The sequence below is a fragment of the Trachymyrmex septentrionalis genome, unplaced genomic scaffold, assembly GCF_001594115.1.
Source record: "Trachymyrmex septentrionalis isolate Tsep2-gDNA-1 unplaced genomic scaffold, Tsep1.0 scaffold9, whole genome shotgun sequence".
In the NCBI taxonomy this organism is placed as follows: Eukaryota; Metazoa; Arthropoda; class Insecta; order Hymenoptera; family Formicidae; genus Trachymyrmex; species Trachymyrmex septentrionalis.
Window position 1 is genome coordinate 3,805,440 of NW_017306091.1, and position 12,940 is coordinate 3,818,379.

The 12,940-nt window shown below is 40.9% G+C and overlaps 1 protein-coding gene across 4 annotated transcripts in view; it reads left to right on the plus strand.

Annotated features, from left to right (window-relative positions):
- LOC108755833 overlaps positions 1-12,940 on the plus strand; it is a 72,083-nt gene that overhangs the window by 49,296 nt on the left and 9,847 nt on the right. For 3 of the 4 annotated variants that reach the window (XM_018499136.1, XM_018499135.1, XM_018499137.1), the window contains 2 exons: positions 8,272-10,012; positions 12,440-12,613. In XM_018499136.1, coding sequence (XP_018354638.1) covers positions 8,272-10,012; positions 12,440-12,613 — 1,915 coding nt within the window. Of the gene's footprint in view, positions 1-6; positions 237-8,271; positions 11,174-12,439; positions 12,614-12,940 lie in introns of those variants that run through there. The other variant, XM_018499133.1, reaches the window with a different exon arrangement.

Below are 12,940 nucleotides of genomic sequence, written 5' to 3' on the forward strand. Positions count from 1 at the left end.
TCATCAATTGGAAACGCCAGGAACAGGCGGGAAGAAATGACGAATGTTTAGTGCTGAGTTAAAGGGGATTAAGAAAAGAACGGATTCGAAGAATAGAGGAAAACCGGAAGGTTTCGGCGCTGCGAGGAGCGCGCATTTAAGATTCTTCATCTGTATGCAGCTTCATCGCGAGTCGCGCGAGCGTCCATGAGCCGTTGAGAGGTCCACGCCATGAGAATCCTCAAAACGCTACACTGGTAGGTAGCCACTCTAGCGGATGCGACATCGCGAACTTGTAATATTGCGTCTTCGCAATAACTCGCGTCGATCGAGAATCTTTGCCGCGAGCGATTTAATAGAGATCGAAGCCCCGAGATACAACGCAGGAAAAAGGCATTTTACACCTGCGACTTTTCATTCGAGAATTCGCCATTCTCACCGCAGTTGAAATAAAAAGCAAACGTAAAAAAATGTTTTTCAAATCCCCCCCCCCCTCTCTCTCTCTCTCTTTCCCTTTCCCTATTTCTTTCTTTTCTTGTTTTTCTGTCGCGACGTGTCACGAAAAGCTGACAAAAAAAATTAAAGGCACGTTCGTGTCATGAGAGATGACAATTGGGAAAGGAATTTTATTGTTCGAGACCTTCCGTCCCCATGACTCGTTACTTTTACCAGAATTTAAGAAAATATCTTTTTATTTTTCTATGTTTTACGGCACGAATAATATGAATAGTTTGGAAGAGTGTATGGGTGATTTTTGTTGTGGCTATTGTACGCGCCTGACGTAAATATATTGACAGAGATTTATGACAGAAAAATAAGAATACCAAATTTTTCAATGGCAAAGAATTATTTTGGGGATATATATTGTAAAAATGAAGTTTTCTAATTTGCAAATGTGCATAAATAATAATTTGCTCATATTATCGAAATCACCGTTGAAATCAATTTTGCTTTAAAATACAGCGTATCTGAATGTTTAAAAAGAAAAAGAAAAAGAGAGAGAGAGAGAGAGAGAGAAAATCCGGCTTTTCAGTTCGTGAAACCGTACTCTTGAATTTCAGTACACTTGTACAAAAGTACACCTTGCAGAGTTTACATACATTTTCCAACATGTGCTGCACACGTTTCAGTGCTGATGTATAATTTGGGTACACGGGATGACACAATTTTAACACGTTCGGCACACTTCCGGATGCACCATGCGTGAAATATCGGCAGGTAATAAATTCTGACAAAAACTCATCAATACTCTCCGGTTTCGTGTTACCGCCAAACTGTCGCCTGATCCATCATAAATCTTCTCCGCGAATCGTCGTTCCATTATTCCGAAGCAGTTCGTGCATAACTGAAAGCAGTTCTCACGCACGTATACGTCTGGAATGTTGTAACTCTTTATACACACCGACACAGTTAGCGGGTACAATTAGCGCACAACAAGTCGTATTATTCGAAGGAATAATCGCGACGTGGTAGCGAGCATTTTGTCGCGCGAAACGTGCACAAGCATGCGCGACTCGTAGCACACATTATCCGACTGTTACAATTTCACGAAGATCACTTCCGCTTGATATCGCGATCGTTATCCTTACGTGCTGCAAGTTGCAGGATACGCCTCGCGTGCAATTACAGAGAGCGTAGCGTTTAATTATCTACGTAGAAGTACACATAAAAATACGCGTTCGTAGCGAACTGCCGTCACACGCTTGCGTGCTTAATTTCGAGATGACTTAAACATTTTCGTCAAGACAAGTGAATTATGCTGCGTAGCGAAAAATAAATTTGCATTTGCAGCTCTTAATTAAAGATGTCTGTTTGAGGGAAGGAGATGAGGTAGAGAGAGAGAGAGATAGGTATTCCATAGGGAATACGAACTCTAACACGATGTAGATGTAATGTATTATCTCGGTGGGATATAGCTACTTGATAATTTAATAGCAACCTACTTGTTATCAAGTGCCAATTATTGCTTAGTACACTCGGAAGATCTCGCAGTAATAACTGTGCGCGTCGTTACCACAGTTGGGAGACATAAATACCAATGTATGTGATTGCCTATCGGATGCCAATATAATTTGCGCACAGATAGAAGGACGCGTTTAAATATCAGGAGGTCTCGCATTTTATTTTCGGCGCTGGTTAAAATTCGAAAATCTGCAATTATCTCTAAATGTATCGTTTTAAAATCGTATTTACAACCGTAAAACCGTATTACCGGCAACTGCAATTGCATCTCTACAAGCAATGTAATGCTCTGCGATGACTAGACTGATGACTAGTCATCACAATTTTTTTCTCTAGAAACGGATGACGACGCATCCGATTCTAAAGCTTAAGATTTCATCGCGTCGTGTGTAACAACACAATCTCTGTCTTCTCATCCTTACATAGTTGGTTCCTTTGTTCGAGAAAACAAGTACAAAAGATACGTAAAGTATTTGAGAAATGAACTGTTGAATGCGCGATAAAATGCAGTGCCTTTGAATAAGATTTGGGATAAACGTGCGTAGACGTGAGTTAAATGGGTATATTTCGTGGCAAGTTCTGTGGAATCGCGCTAGGGAATATCTGTGCTCGGCTCTAAGAACATCAAACGCGAATTCTCACGTGGAATCCGAAACAAGGGGAGATCACGTGTTTCCGTTCCTGACTGCAGCCCTGCTTACCTGCCCGCCTCCACAGGTATCGTTAAGCCAGGGACGGATATACTGAATTGTATATTACGAGTGGTCTACACGAAGCAGTGGTTATCTTCACTGGCTGTTCACGGAGTTGCCTTTTTCACTCTCGTTATACATAAGATATATTTTGAAATAAAATACCGGTGTAGAATTATTTATTATATTTTCATTAGCACATTTTTTTTCTTTTTTTTTTTTATAATGAAGAACAGATCGTGTCGCGGTGAAATCGAATTTTTCGGTACAACAATGTAATAAGAGTATAAATATATTTGGATTTCACTGACAATGAGTTATATAAGTTTGAATAAAAAAATCCAATTTAATTTACTTTGCGCGCGGTAGCTCCAAACTTTATCAGCTTTAATCTGTCTGTTAACCGCAAGCCGTAATATCGAATAGCGCATCCGTGAAACGAGCTTTATTCTTTTTTCACAGACGAATTTATTTATAACGGAAGGATTTACACCTTTTCAACTTACATTTTTTTCTCTCATTATATTTACTTTTTTTTTTTTTTTTTTTTTTTTTTTTTTTTTTTTTTCAAATATCATAAACACAAAGATAAAGTGGACGAAATTATTCCTTTTCTTCTTTGTGTTTAGACATATCTAAACCTTCGTGAACGATGAGACACGCTGGTGTTTTTCCTGCGTCGAGACTTCTTCCGTCGTTTCGTTATCTCATTCAAAACTTTTATGCGAAAAATACTCGGTAGGAATTTAAGTCACGCAAAGCATCGTAATCGTATTCATCCTCGCGTTACATAATCGACCGCGGATTTCGCACGCGATTACGCGAATAATTATTCGGGCCTTGAGCATGCCCCGATCTCTTTTCGGTAAACGACGGCCGTATTTGTCGATAAGCGTCGTTACAAAAATAACTTGGATCTCTGTTGGGCGTGGAAATCAATATTTCTGACTTTTCGCGAGACCTTAAAGGTCTGCTTGCGTTTAACTATCGACTCCGTCGCGTTTCACCTGCGAGATGATGCGGTAAAAGTGAACGAATATCCTAGTATCGATTGCCATTCATCGCGTGAGCAAAATGCCGTTCATCTCTGAATCTCGGTGAATCATAATCGATGACACTATTCTCCCGTATGCCATTATTCGGCGGCTCGTAACGATCGTTTCGTGCATTCGCGCGATCTTGCCGTGTAACGACGTTTACTGACGACACGGCGCTGAAAAGTAGAGCGCGTTCGGTGTGAAAACATGATGACATGATAAAAATGCAGGACATGAATGGAGAAGTTAATTGGAGGAGCGAGAATAACTTTTCGCAGGAGTCACGATTTGTTTAAGGACTTCGATACCATCGTCGCGAGCGTGATTAGACTCGCATCCCTCCCGCGAGTATCCGTTTTGTTAGGACACGTGATACTTTCACTCGTATATCTACTGTCACGTCGCAAATTTTTCGACCGCAATTACTGCAAATTAGCATTGTCATAAGCGCGCGAGGAGACTTGCCTCGTGAGAAACGATAAATTCTCTGAATTCAATTTCTGTATTTTTCAATTATGTATTTTACGTAAAAAAATGAAGGACGAGAAAATTCGACCGAAAAATCTGTCGTAAAACATCTTGTGTAATGTTGTAAATAGTTCAATAGAAATTTAAGAGATTTAATTCGGTAACTTTCGGGAAAAAAAAAATGCGGAAAAAAGCACATTTAACAATAAGATCTTCTCAGTGAGAATTCTGTCTTTCTTTCCCGTTTTAAAAGTTCGAATGGACGGCGAAAAGATACGTCACATTTTATAAAGATTTAATTACGGGCTGTATTATTATTTTCGATTGCATCATATAGATATTATCGATATAATGCTGCTATATACCTTTTATGAGTCAATTTAGCTTTTAGTTAATTCACGGATGAAAGCCCACGCTGCAAGTTAGATTATTATCGTTATCATCAATTTACCTTATAGCCGATCATCTCAAATTACTATAAATGCAGTACAACATTTTCATCGCTCTCGATCGCTTCGCTCGATTCGCGCCGTGCGTAGCACAGGACGCACTTGATGCGCGCGAAAACTGCACCTGAACGACCTTCGTGCCAGTTGTTATTATTATGAATAAAGGGGAAATAAATCCCCCCCTCCCTCCCTCCTCCCCCCTCCCCCTGATATATAGGATTATCGATCCCTCGAGCCGAGGAACGCACTCAAGCCTGAATTAAAGGACACTCGGGCAACTTTCGGAAAGCTTTCTCGCAGCCTCGGTTCGAAATTGGCCCGACCCCGCTGTGTCCGTTTTTCTTGGAAATTCTTGTACCGGGTCTGCCCTTTAAAAGAGGCGATCCCTCCTTGAAAGCCTCGACAGGTCGATGCAGCTTAGATGCAGTTTCACAGATGGTGATCACGCTGACCTGCTCACGTTTTCCATTACGGGCTCCACCACGTTCCACGTGGGACAGATGCACGCGGCGTAAACGTCGCAAACCACGCTCACGCATTGACAATCAACTAACTATTGGAAAGTACAATTCGCGGCGTTTCTCACGAGGAGAAAAAAAATGTGACATTTCCTTGGGGGGAGGGGGGGGATGTCCATGTTCGGGCGTCACAGAAATTAGGTCTCGCTCTACGCTTTATTTCATTCCCGCTGTAATTGTGTTATGAAACGGAAAAGGCGGAAGAGTTGCGGAAAAGAAGAGATAATTTCTTGAAAATTCAGTGATTAAGATAAGAATTTCTTCTATGAAACTTTGAAGCGTGTCGCGAAGAGGTTTTTTTTTTGTTTTATTTTTAGAAAAATTTGCACTGCCAAAGTGCCAAGTAAGCATAAACTATAGTAAAAAAAAGTAAATACATACATATATTAGAATATATATAAAACGTGAAATCTTTTATACAAACTCTATAATTGCTTTATCGTTATTTACTGAAAAATATGTTTTGAAATTACAAGCCAGTTGCCTGCAACGTTTCTCATATACCGTATCAAGTGATAAACGTAAAGCTACAAAATAGAGAGAAATATTTGTATAAATACGGAAAACACGGCGGTTGCACTTTTTATGTATAGACACAGAAAGAATTCTAAAGATCTCATTAAACGCATTGCATAAGATGCCACCGAAAATCCAGGGCTTCTCATCTATATTCAAGTATATATTGAATCGTAGTATACCGTATTTCCTATCGCCTTTGTTCACAATTTCCATTGTCTCCTTCTTTATCGTTCGCTCTATGAACCTTCCACGCGTATTTGCGTAAGAACCAAACGAGTGTAATGGCGTTCTTGTGTTGAATGCTGTACGCTCGACAATGTAATCAGATCCGCGAAAAGGCCTATTGGTCCTTTATACATGGACGGTCTTTGTCGCATAAATCTAATTTCCGACATCTTGCAATATACTGCAGAACAGAAACGCACACGCGTAAGTGGAAATTATTGCACTGGACGTTTAATAGTGCCATCAAGTTAGATAAAAATGCAGATTTTTTTTTTAATTTGGATTTGACGTGGAGAGCTTCCGCGCGATGGATTCCATCATTCCTTTTCGTAACATTTTAATATTTGATATCAAATATTGGTATAAAGCAATATGTATAAAATTATGGCACATATGAATATTTATTTAAAAAGTGATAATCAGATATAGTTGTTTTTCCATTGCAGATATATTTTTAAATTTGTACGCTCGTATATATTTAATTTATCTATTTATTGAAAAAATTAAGTATTGATATTTCATTTAGTTTACATAAATAAATGTTGTTAATAAATCAAGAAGAGATTTTTTTTATTTCTAGGTATTTAAATATAATACAGCAAACATGCACATACAACGTAAGCGTTTAATCAGTAAAAAAACTTTATTTAATCGACTGGTAATGTATAGTGCAAACAATTTGATAAAATTTAGATGCAATTTTACAAACTGTAGCTACTTTGTGGGTAGTATTATTTGGAATTTGCATTTAAATACGATGACGTTTTAAATTTCGTATATAATTCCGTTACATGTTTATTGTAGTAGATTTTTCAATTTGAATGTTAATTAATATGAAAGAAATTACGATTTAACATTCCTCACGATTTATTGAGGATTTTTATGCCACTCTCTTAAGCTACTTTAGTCAGAACAACTTTATAACGAAAAATAATCGCAAACTCTTTTCCTAACATGATAAACCGGCGACTGACAAGCCGTAATATATGTATATATTTAGGATTTATCGTATCGAAAGTTTCTTCCCGGTCTGTTGCCGTATGCATGTCCCAAAGACTTTTCACACGATCGAACGACCAGGAGATTCTGCATTCGTTTGAGACATCATATAACATGTACTATCGGGATCATATGATATATAGCGACTGAATTTATTTCCACGTGAGCACCGTCACGTTCTACGAAATCTAAAAATATGGAAGGAAGGAATATTCCAAAGAAAAAAAGAAAAAGGAAATGGAGGAAGAAGGGGCATCATACTGAGATAAATGGCACTTTCTCTCTCAGCGAGAGATAAATTGCATTTTTTTTTTGACAATTTTTATAATTTTTCACAAGTTTGTGTCAGTGACTTTTTTTTTTAAGAAAACATTGATATTAACTATCTATAATTTCAGAGTACTACATTGAGAAAAATGTCTCGATTGGATTAATTGGAATTCTGATTGAAAATGGATGAGAAAATTCGAATTTTCTTACAGTTATATTTACTAAATTTACTAAAATTTTAGTTGGGATAACTGGAAAGATTCTGACTGATATTAGAATCTTTGATTTTAATATCATTCACTTTCAATCAGATATTTTTCTCGGTATATCTATTTATTTTAACAAGAAAGAATAAAGTATTATTATTAAAAGTAATACTTTATTATTATATTATACATATTACTTCTCGTTATTACTATTATTTATAGTAAAGATATTAACCGATTATTACACAGCTACTTTCGTTTCGCGTATATTTTTTTTATTATAAATATGATCTTTTTTAATGATGCGTTGTCAAAGATATCTCAAAATTGAGTTAGTTTACACCTTAAAGATATCCGTAAGTGTATATAATAATACTCGGATATACTATTTTTTGTTCATAACAGCTAGCAATTTACCTCACCTAGATTGCGTGTAAGGAATATACCAATAACTAGTTATCCTTCACTTAGTTTCCTTCGTCTATTAAAAAAAAAGAGTTTACAGTTATTCAACTGTGTACTATATTCTGTCGAACGTTTACCTCACTAAAGATCACACATTAAGATTCTACCTATCAAAAGTTACATTTTCAATTATCTGACACATTTTAATAATATTTATATAACATTTATGATAATTAAACTTGGATAAATATATAATTAAAATATGTAGGTATACATCTTCAAAGACTTGATTGATTATCTTATCTTTTATAAAATATATAAATAATATCTGTTAGATGTAACATTAAAGTTGTCTTTTATTAAGTTTTGCTAATTAATCATCTCAAGCTACACTTTAATGGAGATTTTATTCTTTCACACTAATACAGTACATTGAGAAATTTAAAAATCGTTCAGGAATTAAAAAAAGTATATACTTCGTTAATACTCCGTTAAAGTGTTTTAACAGTAATATTAACGCAGGGTCTGCTCTCTTATTCCAGGTCCCGAAGGCGTAGCGGTAGTGGCGTGACGGACATACATTCTCAGCAACAGCAGCAGCAATTGCAGTTGCAAGAGAACAACAACTCGCGCGAACAACAACTCGTGCGAACAACAAGCTCGCGCGACGCGAAGAAGCCGCAGGAGGGACTGGGGCCCGATGAGATGTGGGCCCCTGGCGCCCTGGGCCATCATCGGGAGCTACCTGTTGATGTGCCCGACACCCTTCTACAGAAGGCCTATCCCAACAAGGTAAAAAACTGCTCTTCCGATTATAGGAACGGGCTACAGCATCGTCCCCGTAGCGCTAGCGACCTCGACCTCTCCCTAAACCTTAAAAACGAAACCCTTAAGACGCGCACCATCGCGGACGGACGCGCTAGACTCGCATCGAACGATCGCACGCACGACGTCACCGACGACGCAGCCAGGACAATTAACGTCCACAACGGTCTTCAGCCGTCCATGCTGAAGATCGAGCTGAATATCGAGGACGAGGAGGAGAAAGTGAACGCCACCAGGAAGAATCTGGTGTTCGAGAAATACCACGACAGCCCGATCGCGGCCGGCTCGCCGGATTTGAAGAGTACCTTCAAAGTTTTCGAGGTATACGCGAACATTGACGAGGACGCAGGCGGGCAAAAGGAGTCTAGCGTTGATGTTGAAGACGACTATCCTTTTGCCAAGGAGGATTATCCCACGATGCTGAAGACATGCAGTGACGATTCCGCGAGTCCAAGAAGTTCATCGGGTAGATCGGACAGTACCGCACCCCTCGATACGAGTCTAATGCTCAGGCATAGTAAAAGCCACAAGGACTCGCCGACCTACGACGTACGAAGGATAGACCTCGGCTCTCCTTGTCGATCGGTAGTACCCGATATCAAGGTGGCTCCGCTCTTTGGCCGAACCCGCGACGCGACCTCCTTTGACAATCCGGCTTATGGATTAACGGACTTGCAGGATCTCCAGGGTCTACTGCGATCCGACGAAATGTCAGACTTGACCAGACTGATCGATGAACAATCTTCAATTCCACGAACTCCGCAGGACCAAGACAAAGTCTCGCCCGTCCGTGTCAAGGATCAGCAGATGGAACCTTCCCAAATCACCGAGCCAGTAGGCAAGTCCGGCAAAAGTCCGACGAAGCGTCGTTCGCACGACGAGCGAGTTAAATTGAAGGCGAAAACCCGCAGTCTCGATATCGAGGAATTGATTCGCACTGGCTCGACCGACGATCTTCTCGGCATCGAATTGAGCAATCTCTCCTCCTCCTCCTCCTCGTCCCGGCAGCGGACGAAAAAGAAGCGGCATCAGCAGATCTCCAGCGGCTATTCCACACTGAGGAGCGAGGCCTCTGGCGATCTCGAGCATAACACGGACCGCAGCTTCCTCGTGGTAGGGAGAAAGCCTTACCGCGAGGTAGCCGTCGATTGTCCACCGGACTTCGTGCCGGTCACCAAGTGCCATCCGATATACCCGCCGCCGAATAAGACCCCCGGCAGCAGCAAGCACAACACCCTCGAGCCGAAGCGCGATCGCGCGGGTGTCATTAACGAGGCGAGTTCGCGCGCTGCGACGACGACGACGACGACGACAACGACCATGACGACGACCACGCTCGTAGCCTCCCCTCGCCTCTCCTTGAACGATAATAGCTTCACGACGCTGTCTAGTGCCGACAGTAGCGCTAGAGAGACCGTGGTCGCGCGCACGGTAGACCATAAGCACAGCTTGAAGAAGGTAAGGTCCAAAGTCAAGAGCTTAATATGCGACAGCTTGCAGTCTATCCTGCACCACCAGCATGGGGATTCGCTTGACGCTTACGACAGCACGCAATACCCTAACTCACTAATGCGGACACATCCTAACGATCCCGTTCTGCGATCGTTCGTCACGACGAACCCTGAAAATCCCGACGAGTTCTCGCAAACACGAAGCTCCTTCGGCGAACGAGATGAGGAGTCTCCCTTTCAAAATCGACAAATCGGCAATTCCTCTCACGAGGATGACTACCACGACGTTTTCTTACGGGGAAAATTCTCCGGCGGGAGCGGAAAACATTCGTTGTCCTTCGTTCTTCCAGAAGAGCTTCCGAAAAATTCGCGAAACCCCTTCCTCGAAGAAGCCGGTAATAATAAAGCGATCTCTTCCCCTTTCCCAACTAGCGATTCCATATGCTTGAGTGTCTTTTCTACTTTCAAAAACAAAGTCGTGAGCTCTTCTTCTAAAGAAGAACTCCTTGGTTTCAAGAAGGAAATCGAGGAGAATAACTTCTCCGATTGCCCGAACGAGATTAGCTTGTTACCGGAGGAAAGTATCTCGTTTTTTAAAGTCAGAGATAACATCCGTGTTCAGTCGTCTGTCCAAGAGACGAATCAAAATTCTCGGAATTCCCTGCATGAGCTCTCCTTTGCGGAGCAACGCGTTGCGAGTCATTTATTCGATGACACGCGTTATTCTAACAATTGTCAGCCACGAGAAAAGGAGCGATGCGACGGCGCTCGCTGTCTCGATGATTCGCCGAGTACGCAAAATCAAAAAAATTCAAGGCTATTCTTTAAATACGAGTGTTTCAAGTTGGACGTTCCATCTATGCTTCCTAACAATGGCGTGAAATTTCGCGTCAGTTGGAGAAGCATGTCCGACCTTCCAAATTTAATGGCCGATCGGCGCCCGACGATGACAAGGAGAGCCTTTTCGCTCTCTGACTTTGTTTCGATATCGAAAATCACGTCAACACCCACCGTCGGGTGGGAAGAGACGGATAAAGTTGATCACCCGACACTTTCCTACGACCGATTTTCTGATGAACGTATGAAGCAGAACATACCACCAAAATCACCGACGCACACTGCGAAGAACCATTCGCTCAAGTCGCACGTCGACGCTCTCGATCAGCAGGTAAACCACAATGGACTTGGAGTTTAGAAACTTTCGCTCGTCGAATAATTCGAACGGCGTCCTTGCACTTTGGAAATTTGCGCGCCTTGCAAAGTAACTTCGTGATCGGTTGATTGTCTCTTGAATTATCTGATTAAATTCATCGTCATTCTAGTAGTTGTATTTCTCGAGTCTAAGGGTCGTGATCTGTCGGTAAAAGAGATAATCTCACGGAAACTATAGAACAGTCATTTCTCCTTGCCTTTTGCACGTGTTATGATCGTGGAAACTGTTACAGTCGCGCTCACAACTTTTCAATACTTGCACACCGGCTGCTGTCTGGGAAGCGCAATATGAATAAAATTCTCTTTCATAAACCGAGACATGTATATGGGTCGGAGTTATATATATATATATATGTAGAATTTGTTAACTATAAAAGCACGTGTCACTCTATTTAATTGAATTAAATTTTATTACGCGGTTGGATAAAGACACAAATTTGTGGAATGTCCTTTACAGAACAAATTTACGTAATATCTTTATATTTGTGTAATATCCTTTATCTTGATGAGACTATCATTGCAAAGATAAAATGTGCGAAGCCGCTGTTCAATTAAAGACGCAAAATAAGGAGCATGCGTAGAGGAATGTGGAGATATTTAACATGAAATCAACAGCATGGTAAAGTAACCCCAAGCTGCGTAATAAAAATTGTTAAGTAAAATGCTCGTTAAACTATAAATTATCGTACGTATCTTAATTAGCGTATTTCGAGATAGCGAACAAAGGAGACAAACAGTTTGAGATTCTAAATAACATAATAATCCTTTAATAAAAAAAATTGAGCGATAACTAAAAGTAAATAAGTAGAAGTATGTTATCATCTTCGATATCTACGATTATATTGATGAATCACCGATTCATTCGAGAGTTGGCATTTTACTTCTGCATTTTACTTTCGTAATCTCGCTTTTGACATGCTTTCTTTTAGTGTATCTCGCCCTATCTCTCTCTCTCTCTCTCTCTCTCTCTCTCGCTCGCTTATCTAGCTTACGTCAACTTCCTCTTTCTCTCTTCCCTCTCGTCCCTTCCGCGTGCCGCATGCAAATACGCGGTTCTACAAAGCCTCTTCGGCTCGGAGTACAGTCGAATAGTCTGAAAATAATGATAAAAGAGAAAGGAATGTGAAACGATGTGATAAGAGTTGGGGAAAGGCAAAGTAGTTTGCGCGACGTCGGGCACGTGGGGACCACTAATACGAGCTGTTTCGGAATGGATTTTTAGGCCGGTCTCAATGGAGTCAAACCCGCCATCCCACCGCGCGATCAGAAGAGAGCACCTGCCAGACCGCCGAAAGATAATCTGCGCCTCTCCGCGCAGAACAATAATGTCGAGACGAGCGATAACGCCAACGCCGAGCCGACGCAACAGCAGCTTCACTCTATCAGGAAATATCAGGTAAGATACGATGTCGGCACTCTTTCGCACTCTCGGCGTTCTATCGAGTCACGTAAGCACGCATGATAAGCATTCGAAGAGCGCGAACGCTACCAATCCCGTGTCGAATTTTGGAGGACGTGACGGAACGTAAGTATCGGCGCGAAGAAAAAAAGAAAACAAATTGGATGCGTGTGTGTGGCCTGACATGATACTCGAAATTGTTATTGTTACATTTAATAGCACATACGTTGAGAGAACAAGCTCGAGTCGATACGCAAATTGCCTAAAGCTGGTAAGTGTATAGACGATAATAGACTAACGCAATCCCTATGAAATTGTCACTAT